Source organism: Bacillus rossius (genome assembly GCF_032445375.1).
Source record: "Bacillus rossius redtenbacheri isolate Brsri chromosome 4 unlocalized genomic scaffold, Brsri_v3 Brsri_v3_scf4_2, whole genome shotgun sequence".
Classification (NCBI taxonomy): domain Eukaryota; kingdom Metazoa; phylum Arthropoda; class Insecta; order Phasmatodea; family Bacillidae; genus Bacillus; species Bacillus rossius.
In genome coordinates, this window is record NW_026962011.1 from 28,258,381 (window position 1) to 28,276,286 (window position 17,906).

The 17,906-nt window shown below is 41.4% G+C and overlaps 1 protein-coding gene across 12 annotated transcripts in view; it reads right to left on the minus strand.

Moving 5' to 3' along the window:
• Nucleotides 1-17,906, minus strand: part of LOC134542275 (voltage-dependent L-type calcium channel subunit beta-2) — a 271,740-nt gene that overhangs the window by 64,752 nt on the left and 189,082 nt on the right. For 2 of the 12 annotated variants that reach the window (XM_063386409.1, XM_063386404.1), the window contains exon 1: nucleotides 346-551. The exons of 2 other annotated variants lie outside the window; for them this stretch is intronic. In XM_063386409.1, coding sequence (XP_063242479.1) covers nucleotides 346-408 — 63 coding nt within the window. In that variant the 5' untranslated portion in view covers nucleotides 409-551. Of the gene's footprint in view, nucleotides 1-345; nucleotides 642-17,906 lie in introns of those variants that run through there. 8 more of the 12 variants (XR_010076772.1, XR_010076769.1, XR_010076770.1 and 5 more) reach the window with 8 other exon arrangements.

Consider the following 17,906-nt stretch of genomic DNA (forward strand, 5'->3'; position numbering starts at 1 on the left):
AAGCGTCGGTTAGGAAGAAGTAAACATCCGTTATTTAAACCTCCATTGAAACCTTGCAGCTATCGTCACAAGCAGAGGCAGAGGGCCGGGACTCCACGTGGTTCGCTGCCCAGGTCTGGGGTCGGACCCAGAGGCCAGAGAGGCCCCAGTGGCCTGGTCTAGCGACAGGTCTGAGCTGTGGGAGACTCGCGTGACCTCATCGGCGACGACGGCTACAAGGTCGACCTTCAGGCTCCCACCGAGCGCCTGCAGTTTCAGTAATTACTTTTTAGCTTTCCCTGCACGACACTCCGACGCAGTTCGAGCAGTGATCCAGAGGACGCGACGAGCGGTGCGATGCCTCACCTTGCGGCGGTGGCCGAAGGGCTTGTAGGTGTCCCTCTGCGCCGGGCGGCGGAAGTGCGCCATGCCGCGTGACGTCAGCTGCGCGTCATGGTGCTGGGTTCGAGTCCCCGCGCCGCCCCGCGCCGCCTCACGCTGCCTCGCGGCGACTGCCCGCGGCCCGCAGCTCTCGCCCAGACGCGCGCTATTAATACCCTTCCCGAGAGCCGGGGAGCCGGGGACAGACTACTGCCGGGGGGTGTCGGTCTCCCGCTCCACCTGCCCGCCGCCGCGTCGTGTCTTCACTACGTCGAGTCCGTGGTCAAACGACGCAGGTGTCCGAGTAGTAGACATTGGCGTAGCTGTGTTCATAAAGTTGGGGGGGACAAATAATGATTTTGATGTCATGTAAACCCATTCCCCTCTTACTAAGACGGGGGATCCGGGGGTCCTCCACAGGAAAATTTTGATTTTAAAATTGCAAAATAGCACTTTTTAAGCAGTTTTTGTTACTAACCATTGGATACACCGATGTTAAAATTATTATTGTTTCTTTAAGATAAAATTTGATGAGTGAAGAAATTACAAATAAAGCTGGGCAGAATAATATTATAAAATAAAAATATCACGGTCTAGAAAGTTGGGTGGGACAGTCCCCTCCACCCAGAAAGTTCAGGGGGACACGTCCCCGCTGTCCTCCCCGGTTCCTACGCCCCTGGTAGTAGAAACAACTTGGGAAAAAAACCGAGCAAGCGGGATTTACTCTTCCCGTTCAATGTACACCCCGGCATGAGCACGAGTTTCTCTCCGGAAGATGAGCTAGTGAACTTGTCCAGTGGAGTTTAGCCTCCGCGCGCCTTCTCTCCAGCTCAGATCAGCAGGCCGCTCAGCTAATCTCGTTATTGCAACCGGCAGTCTTGTCGATTGTTTTTTTTTTTTTCCGAAGAGCACAACCTATCGGCCGGATACACGATGGCAGACCCACGGCCGCAGATTATGATGTTGCGAAAGAAGGAACATTCCATACCGCTGAGTATTACAGAGGATTCATCTCTAAAGCGGTTAGTGAAGGACAGCAATAACTAGCATTACATATACATCGAACAAACCTCATATCGAAGAATAAATCACAAAATAAAGTGATAAAAACTGTCACTTAGACGTACAAAAATAGAGAAACATAACGTAAACAAATGACACATAATCATTGTAAAAAAAATAATGAAGAGAAGCCCCATAACTACTTTAATTAGGTTAGCTGTGAAATAAGTAATAACTTATAAGAAGCAGATTACACTTTACATGAGTGCCTAAGATTAATCTGCACAATAATTTGCAATAGGTATCCAACTTATCCATGTAATAAAGCAACCCGATACATAATCTGCAGTAAGGCCGGGTTTATAGAAAACGCAAGAACGCAGGACGCAACAACCGCAAGAAATTCACAGTCGTTTATAAAAAAACGCAAGGACGCCGGCCATCGCCAACGTCAAAAAATAAAATTTCAGGAATAAGTCATGATTATTTTTTAAATCTTTGTTGTACTTATCGTACAGGCAGGGAAAATTATGGATAAGCTGAACAAGAAATTCATCAGCTTCCTCCATTGAGCTGTATTCACTAGAAGAATGCCAGCCCAAAACATAAATAAACACAAACGTAACGATTAATTACAATCACAGAGCCTTCTATATGCATTTTTTACATGACAGTTTCAGTTTCCACATACTAAGCAACCAGTATAGAAGGCCGAAACGCAAGGAGAAAACGCAAGAAGTAGAAAGTTGAACAACTTCTGCGTTGCGTTCTTGCGTTATTGCGTGTCTTGCGTTTTTTATAAACGTGCTGGTAGAAGAGTTAAGGTTGGACTTTTACCGTAGTTGCGTTTCTTGAGTTTCTGCGTTCTTGCGTTTTCTATAAACCCGGCCTAACGCCGACTGGCGTAAGTACGTTAATTATGGCGCTCAGCTGGCAAAGTAGATCTTTGTATTACGGTCCGTAGGGTACGAGCGTACTTATTGACCTTAGTTTATAATTAGTTTTGGCACATTCCGTTAACAGTATTTCAGCTTGTTTGACAGCCAAGATCCGCCAGAATGTCCTCTCCACTGCGGCGCACCCAGGGAAGCAAGTTCCAGCAGCGGCCGCTAGATCGCAGGCAATTGTATCTTTGAGCTGTGACTATCGATTCTACATGTGTTGCCCATTAGTTGATAAATATTTGTATAGATCGCGCAAGTGTCTACAAAATATCTCGGAATTAATCACTAGGCTGGCCAGGCTTCGATATGGTCGATTCGTAATTTTGTAATTTATGGAATAGTAGATTTGAGTTCTAACACATTTATCAACCATTTGTTTCGCACTTATATAACAACACTCAATATCGTTAATTTAAAATGTTAAAATTATATTTACCTACATGCTTTAGAGTTGATTACACATATTGTGCTATTTTATTGAACACATTAATTTTTACAATCTTAAACTGGAGAAGATAAAGAAGAAAAGACTTTCCAAGACCAAGACGTTAAAATTTCGTTAACTATTAAATATTTAACTGGGTGCCCCCCACCCAACCATCGTCTCAAAGAAAGATAACATACATCTACACAAAACAAATAGTGACATACACCCGTATAAAACAAGAACTACACTCGACCTCAGAATACCATCTCACTCCACCAGCCAATATGCCAAAAACTGCAATTATGTGGGCATCTGCTTGTATAAGCGTCTACCTCAGCATGTTAAAAATATCAATAAAAAAATTGCAATAGAGTTAAAAAAAAAAAGCAGAAAAACTGTTTTTCTATTCCTTCAAAGATGTTGAAAACGTTATAAAAAAAATAATCGTATATATTTTATAGGGTAATTTCAAACTCACTTGTAATTTATGCTTTACTATCTTTATCGCATACTAATTATGTGTTATATGTTCTGTTTCACTTTTAATTATACTTTCAGTAGTTTCATATGCTGTAATTTATAACTTATAAGTAAAATGTAATTGTATATTTTGTGTTTTTTTTTTGTTTTGTGAAATTGTATATTTTGGGTTTTTGTTTTTTGTGAAATTGTATATTTTGGGTTTTTGTTTTTTGTGAAATTGTATATTTGTGTTTGTGAAACTTTATATATATTTTCTACGTGTACTTGACATGTATTATACCCCAGAAATTGGGTCAAGGGATATGAAATAAATAAATAAATAAATAAAAATAAACAAAATCGAAGCTAGATGCACCCTTGCTTACAGAACTTGGTCGTTGGCTGAGTTCCACAAAATCATCATCAATTATGCGGTTTTTTTTATAGAGGCCTTCAAATCCATGTAGTAATTTTTATACATGTTGTATTCTGGATTTCGCGAGTTTCGTTAACACAAATTACGAAATATGAACTTACAAAACACATCAATATTTTTGTATGAGACCATTTTGGGTTCAAATCTGCCAATTCGAATGTGTCCTGAATTGTTATTCTATTAATAGAATGTCATTTATAACATTCGTACTGCAATAAAAATAATTAAAAAACCATCGATATGATAGTGCACTAATACCAAAATATAGGCTATATGTACTTTACATTGTTTAGTTAATTTATTTATTACGATATTTTTTTTCTACAATAGAAAACAAAAAGTTAAAGTTTTGTACGGATGTAGGCTCGATTATTATAGCTTATCACGCGGTTCCAATATGCCAACGCTGAACATTGAACATGTGGTCATGTGGTTCATCACCGACAAGCCAGGAGCGTGTGCAGAAATTCATTTCGGGAATTGTGGAACTTCTACCCGGGGGAGGTGTGTGTGTGTGTGTGTGTGTTATAGAATCACTTTGCGGGGATATATACCTAACCCCCCCCCCCCTCCAGTACAACTCCTCCTTCATTATTACGTACGCTTGTGCCTGAGACGTCTATATATATTTTCATCGTGCAACAAAATCATATCGCCACACCAATAAGTGTAAAACTTGGCACGGCTTCGAATAACAATAGATAAATATATGGAGAAAACTAATCGTTCTGTAAAAAATGAACGTTTTACTACAAATATGTTTCGATAATGGTTAATCCAACAACTTAACTAATATATTGTTTATTCAGTATAAGTAGTGTATATGTAGTTACAGTGAGGATGCTGTATTACGAATGAGGAATTTCGTACTGAAAACAGGGAATCGTGTGGTGTAGAGTTTGGGATTAACCATGCGTATGTAGCCTTCGTCTTCAAACACTTTATTTGTCGTATACCATTCATGATTCAATAAAATATGGTCTACCCAAAACCATATAACTCTAAGTCATTACATCGAAATAATATCGTTTTGGCCTGCTCGTATCGTAGTTTTCCAACTTCGTGTGTGGTTATGTTTGTTGACGTCGCTCGAAGCGAGTTGGTTCTAGAGCTGCCGCTAGATAGCAGCGCTGTGATCTTCCCCTCCGTGGCCCGTATTATTGTAATGCCACGTGCGAGGACCCGATAGAAATGCTTGCCCTTGGAGGGGAAATGTCGTTGGAGGGGCGGTGTGGAGTGGGAGAACGGAAGGGGATTACGATTGTGTCATCAAATCGAACTTTTAAAAGGAGGGAGGGGCCAGTTATTGAGAAGTGGGAGGGAGGTGGTTGCGCCACGACTAATACAAGCCGGACCCGTTGTGAAAACACGAGCTAGCCCGCGCCCGGTTCCAACCCGACGAACGCGCTCTGCCAAAAACACTCCTCGCTGGAATCTTTCCACAACAAGCCGTGAGCGTAATCACACACTACAAGTTTAAAAATAAATTGTTCTATTTTATGTGCGCGTGCCTTCGGCTGGGGAGTTTTTAGCCGTGCATGCGGCGCGTGCTTTTCGGCCTCTCTGCCCCGCGCACAGTTTTTTTTATTCTTTGCCTGCTAGAACTTATTACCTAACCTCTCACTCCGAGCGGGAAAACTAAACCTATGTTTTATTTTACGTCACTCCATTGGCCGCCGGGACATAACCGACGAAATAAAAACATGGAAAGGGAACGGTAAATATTACTAGCCCTAACAATGGAGACTCGGTTTTCTGAACTATAAAAAAAAGAGAAAGCCGTAAAAGTTTTAATCGTTTCCTCTTATTTTACGATGGTACGCACTACGAAGGGTGGTATTTTCCTCCCAGCAGGCAGATCCTTGTTTCCGGAACACACGCTTTGTGACTACAGTGCCAAGTGGGATGTACCATAAAGAGTTTTGGTAAAAAACTATTTAACACGAAACATTGCGTGTGCTTGAAAAGCCTTTCAGGATGTTAGAGAACAACTTGAAGCACCCTTATTCATCTACCTACATTGATTATGAATCTACATACCTCTTATTTTGTAATCCATCCTAAATAAGAGAGATTATTATGATAATATGAACCACTGCAGCATAAAAAGTATTAAATTGTAACTGAAAAGCTTCAAACACTGGCAGTTTATTGTTTTAAGAAAATAATTTGCTTGTGTTTTAGTAGTAATGTAGTGGCGTTCTTGTTTTATGTGTGTTAACTGTCAACCTGCATTACAGTCTGAAATGGTGGTACTCAAAGCTGAAAAATAAATGAAATATACATTATCATTGTCATCTCACATTCTAGCGCGTTCCGTTATCAAGGTTCACAAGGAAGGAAAAACAGAATATACGAGGGGTGTTTCAAAAATAAGTAAGTTAGTAATTTTGTTTTCAGAGGAAAGTTTTAATATTAAAGGAAAAATGTAATATCATGAGAAACACAACGATTTGGCTGTTATTCCACATATTCGCGTGCAACATGGATACATTGGTCGTACCGTGATGTCAATTTGAAGAAACCCTCGTGGTAAATATCGTCGCCCAGGGATTCCAGGGAGGGGTGATGTCACGACAACGCAGGAAGAAGGTGTAAAAGCTCTGTAACACCATAAAATTTTTGCTTCCAACGCCTTCCAAAATGTTGTGTCAAATAGCGCGGCCATGTTTATTTGACACGTTGGATTACTTGAGTTCCCATAAAATATTTTGCATATAGGAAGGGTTCTAAAATATCTCGGATGTTGGATGCAATCTGCCAATCAAAATCGTGCTTAGCGAAAACGGAAATGACATCGTTTCCGTCACAACGAGTCTTTAAAATAACGAATAAAAAATGTGTGATTAAAGAGGTTATAAAAGTGAGATAACTAAAATAATGTTAATATGAATGTCGTTTGAAAAAAACTAAAATTATATTTCTATAACTTATAAAAATCACTGAAGATTTATTTCATTATGTAACGAATACTATTGTAAATTAGATTTATACATTTACAAAAAAAAAATTAAAAATGCAAAAATAACCAAACAAGTTCTAAAATTCCACCCAGCACTGTGCACATTTTTTTTATTTCAAAAATTAGATTAAAATTTAAAAAAAAATGAAATAGCTCAGATCAAAAATAAACTTGGATAGTGTGACTTGATTAGTCGAAATATATTCAATGGAGAAGATTGGAAGTAATTTTGCGTCCAATACAACCCCTCCAACTCTACTGTCTTACGGGATGTAGCCGGGAGCTGTGTCGTGTGCAATGCCCTCGTCCCAAGGGGCGAGTGCTACTAGATTCCGAGAGGCACGCAGCCACAGTCCTGGACAACTGCCTGCAAAACTCACCGAAGTCCTGGACAACTGCCTGCAAAACTCACCACAGTTCTGGACAACTACCTCACCACTCACCACGGTCCCTGACAACTGCCTGCAAAACTCACCACAGTCCTGTACAACTGCCTCACCACTCACCACAGTCCTGGTCAACTCACCATGGTCTTGGACAACTACCTGCACCACTCACCAAAGTCCTGGACAACTGCCTCACCCCTAACCACGCCATGACGCGACACCGTCCCGAACTGTCGCCCGGCGCACCCGACTGCTACCAGAGACTCCTAACACTCTCTCGCGGGTCACCCTCGTGGGTATCACTCCAAAGAGACTCATCCTGGTCGCCAGGCCGTCAGTCGCCGAACAAGGAGCCATCGCCCTCTTCAATTTATTCACTCGGAAGCTGGCATCACAGCTTTTTTTTTTACCCCTCAGTCCCCTTCTGGAATGGTCTCGCACCCCATTTACGTGGCGCGTCATCAGGGTCGACCCGATGCCCGAAGCTCCCAGAAAAATGGCGTTCTAGTTAAGCCACTTCACGCGGCGGCCTCTGGGAGTCAGCATAATTCTCCTGACGGCTGAAGGGTCGATGACTGAGGGAGCGGGGGTAGGGGGAGCGAGGTAAGGCTGTTAGAAGGAACATGTCTAATTGGTCACGACGACTGGACTCCATGCCTTGTCACCAGAACATAGACCAATATGGCGGTGCCACCAGCTGTACCGCTGGCTTTCCACGGAAACAGTATTGTCCAAACCACAGTGGTTTTCTTGTTTGTAATTTTTTACTTGTCTCGGAGCTGGAGGCTGCTCTCGTATAATTAGCGGCTGTAAAGAAGGACGGGCAGTCGTAAAAGCAAGAGTCGAGAGCCGCAGAGTGCCTGGCGGGAATAAAACCGTAGGAAGATATTTTGGCGGTGCATTAGCCTCGGCGGGCGAGCAGCTTAGATAAAAGAGAGGCTTGGAGCAGGTACTGGCCCCTCGCACGTCGGCCATTGCTAATACCTGCCGCGCGCAGGTAGCGGCCGTTGGTGCTGCAGTGTTGCCAAACCACACGTTCTGGCGGTCGGCTAGAGCACTGCCAACTAACTGCCTGGCCAGACAACAGCTTCCTTGAATTATTTTCCCTTCAATATATCAGTTCTATCAAGGAAACAATGTTTAACTGAAATTAGTAAAGTTTAACACTTTTTTTTAGTCTCTCACGAATTTACTGCAATTTACTTAATTATTCTACTTTGTTTTGTGTGTACGACCAGTATGTGTGTTCATGAATTGGTTGATAATTCGTCATAAACAGGTTTAAATATATTTTATTATTCAAGTCAATCATAATATTCAAGTATAAAGTAAATTTTTTTTTGCAAGTTTAAATTACTTAAATGTCATATCAAATATAACCTATATAATTTTTTCCAATGTGGCTATGTTTCTTTGACTCGAAGTACGCTTGAAGCACACGTGCAGACTTCACTTGCAGTTATCGAAGGTCTCGTGATGTCACTCGCGGGCACAAGCACGTGCAAGTAGTTTCCTCAAGTGGATCCGGGACTGAGTGCGACAGGATGCGCTCCCGTGAGGGGAAACCTACGATTCACGCCGAGTATTCGACATGTCCGAACATTACCGAATACCTGCCTTCGGGTGACTTCGTATTCTTTTGTTTAGGAGAAAAAAACGTGTTTTAAATGCCGGACATAAACAAATAAAGGTATGTTGTTTCATAACAATAATACAAATTAAGCCATTAAAACCAAAGACTAATATTTGAGTAAAAAAACGAACATTCTTATCTTTTACATTCGTCTTGCAATGTCATCAAATTAAAATGCGATGTAATTAACTTAACATTTATTTGTTGTTTGGATATTGTTGCGCAAGTAATAAGTAAAAAAAAAAATTAAGTGAGTTCCTACTGTTCATCCTTTGTCCCGGTTTGTTAGGTCAGGTCAGTTACATTATAAATACTTTAAAACTAAACAACTATTAAAATAGTTTATATTATTTTTAATGTTTGCTTAGTTTGAAAGTATTTATAATGTAACTGACCTGACCTAATCGACCATTTTAATTGATTAGGCATTCACGAACACACGGCAAAATAAAAAAAAATATGCGTTTTTTCACCTAAACAAAAGAATTCTGAAGTCACCCGAAGGCAGGTATTCGGTAATGTTCGGACATGTCGAATACTCGGCGTGAATCGTAGGCTTCCCCTCCAGTGAGGCCACAGCCGATCCGCAGGCTGGTGACTTGGCGCGGATGTGGCGTGACCTTGGGCGGGGACCCGTAAGGCCGGACAGTAAACGCCAGAGTGCTTGTGCGATAAAACACCCTGTTTATGCGCGGTCCTCGCATTAGCGTTGGGTGTTCATTTAGGGAAGGAGGGAGGAGGGGGTACAAGTCCCGCGAGGCCCGGGCCAAATTTAAATAATCTTCTCACGAGTTGCTTCGCCTCTGCGACTGCCTATCGCGCAGCAGTTATTACGCACTCGTAGCATGTTCTTTAACTTGTTTGTTTTCGCGCAAGTTTCTAACTGAAGACGTTGACTTTTGGAAACAGCCCAGTGGGTTCCGGCGCCTGAAACAATAGACGGTCGCTGACTGTGGAGAACTCTGGGGCCACAAGCAGTTGTACATAGTTGGGACATCGCTCCGAATACGGGCCTTTTTCCGCTGCTGTGCTAGCGCGACTCACACTATCACCTGTCGTGGATTCCAGGCCCCACACTTAAAAAAATTCTTTGGATGAGTCTTTCAATGGGGAAGAATGAATTAAAACATTTTTAATGACATTCCAGCAATGGCGTCGTGACAGACCTAGTGCAGGAAACGCTAATAATCTATAACATTGAGTAAAGTCGATAAGTTCCGTGGTTCCTATTTCCTTGGTCGATGTTTTTACACGAGACACGTGTTACATTCGACATGTTCGTTTCTCGCATTAGTGTGCTTCTTTAAGATCTAATATTTCGTTTGTATTTTTAATTGTAGTAATTTGTGATCTGGTTGCCAAGCAGCATGTTTTTCGATACAACCAGTCGCCCCATGAAAGCCTCTTTTAAAGGTTGTATGGTATAACTCATGGACTGTGCTCGCTCTGCAGACACGTCTTGGTAGAGGCACAGCCGTAGTTGAAAGTAGAGCTGTAGCAAACCGTATGTATTCGGTACTGAGTAACGGGTGCGCCATCTAGTACCGAATAACGAAACGTTACACACGGCTGCATCTCTTTACTCGGATTTTTCGTATGTTTTACGCACGCGCGCGCATATTCGATGAATTTACGTTACAAAGAACGATGTTTGTTTATTAAGTAAAGTATAATTTGGAAATTCGTCGTCCAAGTTTTTTTTACTGTTCATTAAAGGTATTGTGTGTGTAGACAAAGTTTTAGATTGGAACAGAAACAACGTAAGAAAGTATTTTTTATAAATTAGAAATATGTATGTTTTTGTTTTTTATTATCGCGTATTTTCACGTTTGTTTGTTCTTTAAAAAGCCGCTCTAATGAGATTTAATTGTTTCTTGGTTAACAAAAACTGTTAGTTATCAAATATTCTTAATTGTTTATATTCTATTTATTATTATTTACGCGACGTCATACTGCACGCGTACGCAATACGACTGGATTCGTTGCTGCAACATAACATAGCATGTTATGCGGTATCAGAAGTAACGAGTAACGTAACGATGCGATAGTAACGAGTACTAATTGTTATAGTAACGAATACATACGAGTACGTTTTTTTTTCTCGTTACTTTTACACCTCTAGTTGAAAGCATTCACGCGTGCGTATGGTTTGCTCGTGCGCAGAGGGCGTGTTCCGCCGCGCGGAAGTAGCGCTCTCGTTGAGTGACGGGTGTTGAGCTGCGAAGCGGCGGCTGTGCGGCGGGCGACGGTAGAAGGGGGCGCGTGTGAAGGAGAAGAGCGCGTGTGAAGGGAGAAGAGCGCGTGTGAAGGGAGAAGAGCGTGTGAGAGGGGGAGAGAGAGAGAGAGAGTGCGAAGGGAGGAAGCGCGGCAGAAAGGCGGTCACGCAGCAACTCGGCACTTGGGCCGATAAGAGGAAAATAGATCCGGGCAAACCTAAAAATAATGCGCGAGTGCTGGCGGCCTCGCGGCGTTGCGGCACGCACGTGCGTATAGACTCGTCGCTACACTCGTGTCGTGCTGCGAGTGGCGACCGGGAGAGTGCTGCGACTGTACTCCCGCGCCCTTTTTAAGTCAGTTATTCCAGTTTCCTTGTTTTCAATAAAACATTGAAATATTTCAGTTGCACTTCCAGAAAGGGTTTTCACTGTGGTGTCACAGAGAGTGTAAGTCCTTCGCCGCAGTCGGCAGCGGATGGATCTGGTCACCCCTGGTACAATTAGCACCGGTGTGAGCGTGTGTGTGGCTGGGCGCATGCGCGCAAATCCCCGCCGGAAGTATGTGTCGGCGAGAGCCAAGGTTAGTAGGGGCGAGAGCGACTGCTCTAGCCTCGTCTTGTGATTCCCGCTCGCGACAACCACGGGCAGCCTACTTGTAGCCTCGGAGCTGCGCACTGCTAGGCGGCGCCACTACTGCCTTATCTTCCCTGATACACCCACGAGCAGCTGACAGCATTCACCCGGATGTGTCGCGTTAGTGGACATGCGGAAACGTGCCAAAATTATTGGTGTGTCAAACGAATGTTTGCCATAGTGGAACTACCTTGGAATATAATTATTTTGTCAACTTAAATAATTTTAATTTGAAATAAACACAACGTTAAAAATTCATGATTAAACTAGCTTTATTACATTTACGAGCTTACATTAAACTGAAATATGTTATCGAAAATGCAGTAAAAATGCTACAGACTACGGTTTTGAAGAAATCTCAATAGTCCAGCGGCGGTATCAACCAGTTAAGCTTTGTGCTGCGATAACAGTCAATACCACACTCTCTGACATTCTCACAGATGAAGAGATTTCATTATGGGCTAACACGTTCTGGCATTTATTTTTTCTTCGCCATCCTGTCTTACACAGATAATAATTACTTTCCAAACCGACAATCGTGAGATTGTCAGTTCCTCCCATGTTTTACCCTACGTCGTAATTTTAACTTAATAATTTCATGACATTAATTAATTAGTTGTTCCACCCCTTCCCAGGTGCTTACAGCACCGCACACTCAGATCCAGCCAGCACTTGATACAAATTTGCATAACAAGTTGTATACCAGTCATCGGGCAAAAAAAGTAGATAAAATGTTACGTGACTACAAGTCGGCAACGTATAAATGTTTAAGTCCCACCTCGCCTTCTCACGCTTCGTACAGTCGTGGCCAACGGAACCGCAAACGTACGTACCTTTGAGTTCTGCGCTCACATTATACACGTATCTACTGGGAACACCACATAACTTAGAAAGTCACAACTTATAACTGTCATAACTTAGAAAACTTGGAAAAATCCACGTAACTTAGAAACACACAACTTTGAAATATCATAACTTAGAAACATAACTTAGAACCACACAACGTAGAAACGTCATAACGTAGAAACTCATAACTTAGAACTATCACAACTTAGAAACACACAACTTAGAACTGCCATAACTTAGAAACACGCAACGCAGAAACACACAACTTAGAAACGTCATAACTTAGAAAGTCACAAATTAGAACTATCGCAACTTAGAAACACGCAACTTATAAACACGCAACGCAGAACCACACAACTTAGAAACACGAAACGCAGAACCACACAACTTTGAAACGGCATAACGTAGAAAGTCACAACTTAGAACTATCACAACTTAGAAACACGCAACGCAACCACACAACTTAGAAACGTCATAACGTAGAAAGTCATAACTTAGAACTGTCATAACATAGAAAATTCTAAGTTATTGTCATAACATAGAAAATTCTAAGTTATGTGTTTCTAAGTTGTGTGTTTCTAAGTTATGACAGCACCCCGTATCTACTCACCCGAGTTGAATATTTTGCGAAAAAAGGTTTTTGGTGACAACAATAATAAAAATTAAATACGGGAACGGAACTACTCAGACACCCTCGCGTATTCTTAAATGCTCTTCGTGAAGAGACACCACTCTAATATGTTGATCAGATTCCTAACCTCGTGTTCCACCTGAATCTCTGCACACCGTATGTCTGCCCGGGCAGACGGGCCTAACTGCCGAGCCTAGTTGCTTAGCATGTGCCCTAATCTCACTTCTGTCAGTCAGTGTTGAGCGAATCATTTCAAAGGGCTATTTAATAAGGGTTTAGATTTGAAAAAAATATATACAGATAGCTCATTTAAACAAATAACTTGCTAAGTTAACATAGTAATTTTGTTTAGTGTATGAGTTGTCAAAGTTAAGTAAAACATTTTGCCGCATAAGCTTGGCAAAGATTTTTTTTCTCCAAAGTAGCATGTTTGATTTAATTTTGAATTTTTATCAATAGTAGTGATATTCATAATTCCTTAACAAAAACTTGTAGTCACATTATCCAAATTTTTGGTACACAGTGGGGATTTTGAAACTTTAGAAGAAAGGCTTATAACTCAAAAACCACGACACTTTTTAAATATTGGTTTATTTGAATCAGAAACGTTATTAATTGGTCTATTTACTCTAGCCTGACGTTGAGTTCTAGGAAATCTTATACATAAAAATTTTGTAAAAAAAAAAGTTACCTGTACTTATACACGCGCGTTAGAAGTTATGTTATACTTACTTGGCGTAGTTACAAATTAAAAGTACTGAAGTTATATTATAAATAAGGTTGGTAAAGTATAAATTCAATCAATTTAAAAATTAAATTAATACTCAGTGTTCAATATTAATATAAACACATGAAAAAATGAATTATATAAGTAAATAAAATATTATAGATGTATTTCATTAATAATGAAAATAAATATGTTGAACGTTTATTCTAATTTATTAATTTTATTATTTATTAAATATTAATATAAATATTTATAATTGGTAATGCAAATAAATTATACATACGGGAACACAACCACTCTTATATAAATACACTGGAAAATGCACTTGTAAAGGATTATGAACACAATTTCTATCACTGATATTCACAATAAATAAATGTTTGTAATTATATTCAATATAAATCTAACTGTGTAATATTTAAAAGCACGTATATATTTTTATTTGTATGTAGTTTTTTTTTCATCCTGCGAAAATTTCGTTGCATGGTGCGCACGCATCGTAAAAAAATCCCTCTAATCGTTTGTTCATAAAGTGCCTAAAGAAGTATAAATTCCAATTGCGTTGTTGTGGAACTGCTCGTGATTGAACAGTGTTAAGGAGAGACGTGTATAGTGGCGGTGGTCTCTCAGTGAGTGAGGAAGGGATATAATTGAAGAACAGTGTAAGGAGAGACTTGTTTGTAGTGGCGGTGGTCTCTCAGTGAGTGAGGAAGGGAAATAATTGAAGGACAGTGTAAGGAGAGATTTGTGTGTCGTTGCGGTGGTCTCTCAGTGAGTGAAGAAGGGAAATAATTGAAGGACAGTGTAAGGAGATACTTGTGTGTAGTGGCGGCGGTCTCTCAGTGAGTGAGGAAGGGAAAAAATTGAAGTACAGTGTAAGGAGAGACTTGTGTGTGGTTGCGGCGGTCTCTCAGTGAGTGTGGACGGGAAAGAATTGAAGGACAATGTAAGGAGAGACTTGTGTGTAGTTGCGGCTGTCTCTCAGTGAGTGAGGACGGGAAAGAATTGAAGGACAGTGTAAGGAGAGACTTGTGTGTAGTTGCGGCTGTCTCTCAATGAGTGAGGACGGGAAAGAATTGAAGGACAATGTAAGGAGAGACGTGTGTAGTTGCGGCTGTCTCTCAGTGAGTGTGGAAGGGAAATAATTGAAGAACAGTGTAAGAAGAGACTTGTGTGTAGTTGCGGCGGTCTCTCAGAGAGTGAGGAAGGGAAAGAATAGAAGGACAATGTAAGGAGAGACTTGTGTGTGGTTGCGGCGGTATCTCAGTGAGTGAGGAAGGGAAAGAATAGAAGGACAATGTAAGGAGAGACTTGTGTGTGGTTGCGGCTGTCTCTCAGTGAGTGAGGACGGGAAAGAATTGAAGGACAATGTAAGGAGAAACTTGTGTGTAGTGGTGGAAGGGAGCGATGAAGGGAAAGTGGAGTTGCAGGCAAGCAGGGCTGTGCAGAGCCACACTGGCGCTGTGCGAGTGTCAGATCGACGTGCGTGGCACAGCAATGTTTCAGTGTTATCAACGGTGTTATGCCTCGGCACGAGGACGGCACACACGGTATCACATAGTTTGTCGCCCGTTGCCTCACTGCTCGTTCAGCCGTAACTCCTCTCTGCCTGCTCCGTAGCGACACGTGAGGTCAGCAAGTTTCCGACCGCGGCCACATAGGGGTCCGCACCTGGGACAGCGCTTGGTGCGGGGCTTCCATGGGGGTCGTGTGTGTGTGTGGGGGGGGGGGGGGGAGGGGGCGTCCCTTGTTGCCCACGAGTGGGGGAGAACAACCAGACTGCGATAAACGACAAATGATAATCAATTATCGCTTGAAATGTAAACCGTGTTGTTATTTTGAAACGCGACCTATGTACTGTTCACAGACAGGGTAAGACGGCACAGCGGGGATCAGCTATTCACACAGGAAGGCCGAGCCGTAACCACTGCGACACCACTTTCTGTGTGACAGAGTAAAAATTCAAAAACCAATTTAATACTACGTTAAAATTTATATTTTTTAAAACTGTAAAAAAAACACGCTTTAATTAGTGTATGAACGATAAAGTAAAAAAAATAATTAAATTTAAGTAATTTGTTCAACAGTGACAGAATGAACTGCAACTATATTAAAAAAAAATTTTTTTTTAATAAGCTAAAAATAATAATCAAGTAATAAACAAAACAATCTTAATGAATTAAAGCATTGGGTGGTCTCTTCTTTCATTTTCATTATGACCCTGTCCTAACGAATAGCCGCTAGTCATAAAAAAATTTAAGAAAACTAATATCAAGCACCCTACGATGTTTTTCATTAAAATTGATTGTTTTGTTTATTACTTGATTAATATTTTTAGCTTACAAAAAAAATCGTTGTACAGAGTTGTAGCTCGCTGTTGAACAAATTACTTAATTTTAAAGATTATTTTTTACTTTTTAGTTCATACAATTATTAAAGCATTTTTTTTTTTAGATTTAAGTTTGGGTAGGAATATGCGACGTGATTGGGGGACAAGCCTTAGCAACGTAAGTGATGATTATTTGTAATAGCTGACAGGGGGTGGTTTACCTCTTAAATGTACATATCAGCTTTGCGTAAATTTTGCAACTCATTCTTAATGCCTAGTTGCTTCAAACACCGTTTAACGTTTGTTATGTATTGTTTCGTTACTGGGTTTTCATTGTGGATTTGTGTGCTTTGCGCATTGGCCATGTTGAGTCGCGATGCATCACGCACGCTTGCGGGAAATATTATAAACAGTCACTCTTCATTCGCCTATTTCGCTCAGGTCTGGTTACCACTTTAATACTTGGGTTTATGGGAGTTGGTAGTTTTTCGTATCTTTGTGTAACCCTTTATTCTGTGATGGTTTCTCGCCTTGTTGTTGTTGTTGTTGTTGTTGTTGTTGTTGTTGTTGTTGTAGCTTGTTCGCTGTATGACGCGGACTCCGTCATCGCAGGAAGAACTGCTCAGCCCTGGCCACTGTGTCTCGCACCAGTGGAGTGCGACCCCTGTTCAATGGCGGCTCCAGGAAGACCTATCGGGCAGGGCTCTCACACACAGGAGGATGCAGTTAATAATCATGACATTGCCCTTGGGATATTCACAAAATATATGGTCTCAAATACTGAAATTTAGTATTTTCGTACAAATTTTTATTGAAAGAAGAGTTTAGCACATTAAAGAAAGTATTTAAGTTAACATTAATATTCCCTACAAAGAAATAAGAAGTAAAATTTGGGCTCGGAAGGGGCTATCGCCCTCTGCGTCCTTCCTCTGGAGCCGCGCTTGCCCCTGTTTTGGATCGTGTTGTTTAATCCCTTGAATACTGACGTGTTATTTATTACCTACGTTATTTATTTAGGGTCATTTGTAACTTGGATAAAGATTGTTCTTGGACATATATTTGCAGCGTTTTGCAGTAAGCTACCATGTTACGTTTCTTGAAGACACTCGTGTTCTTTAATTCTGATGCCGTCTCGGAAAGGGCAAGCAACTTGTGTGAATATTCCAGGACCCAAGCTAGAGTACGAGTTTATGTATGTCATGATTCACACTTTAGCGCATTTCTATCATAGTTGGCATTAAAGCGTATAGAGCTACACAATATCTTAATTAATATATTGATTTATCGTATCCTATCGGCCCGGCAAGACCCAGTCGTCCAGTAAGTCAGATAATAAATACACGATATGTAAGTAAGCAATTCTGAAAAAAAAAAAAATGAAATGACAGTTAGCCCTTAAGTCATTGTGTGAATAAATACGCACGTACGAATTTTATCAGCAAACTATTTTGATGATCAAACCGAGGCCTTCTGTAGCGTCTTCCTTACTTCTGCGGTTATTTTAGAAGCTGCTCGTAAGTGTTTTGATTCCGAGGAGGTTTCAAGATGTCCAACGAGGCGGCAGGTGACGTTCTACCAAGCGGGCACATCCTGCGAGACTCGCTAGTTCCTGGTGCCTAGCGCCTAGCGTCTAGCGCCTAGCGTCGAGCGTCTAGCGTCTAGCGTCTAGCGTCTAGCGCCTAGCGTCTAGCGCCTAGCGCCGCGGCGGGCGGAGACCCCCGGCACGCCAGGCGCCACATCCCGCCTCTGCGCTGCCGGCGGGTCGTAAAAACATGGCGAATGCCCCTCCCACTCCCCCTCCCCAAACTGACAGGAATGGAAACTTCAACGAACACAGCGTCTTTTATAGCCGTGGGGTAGCTCACACACTCACAATCCGGCCTTTTTTTTTTTGAACATCTATTAAAATAAA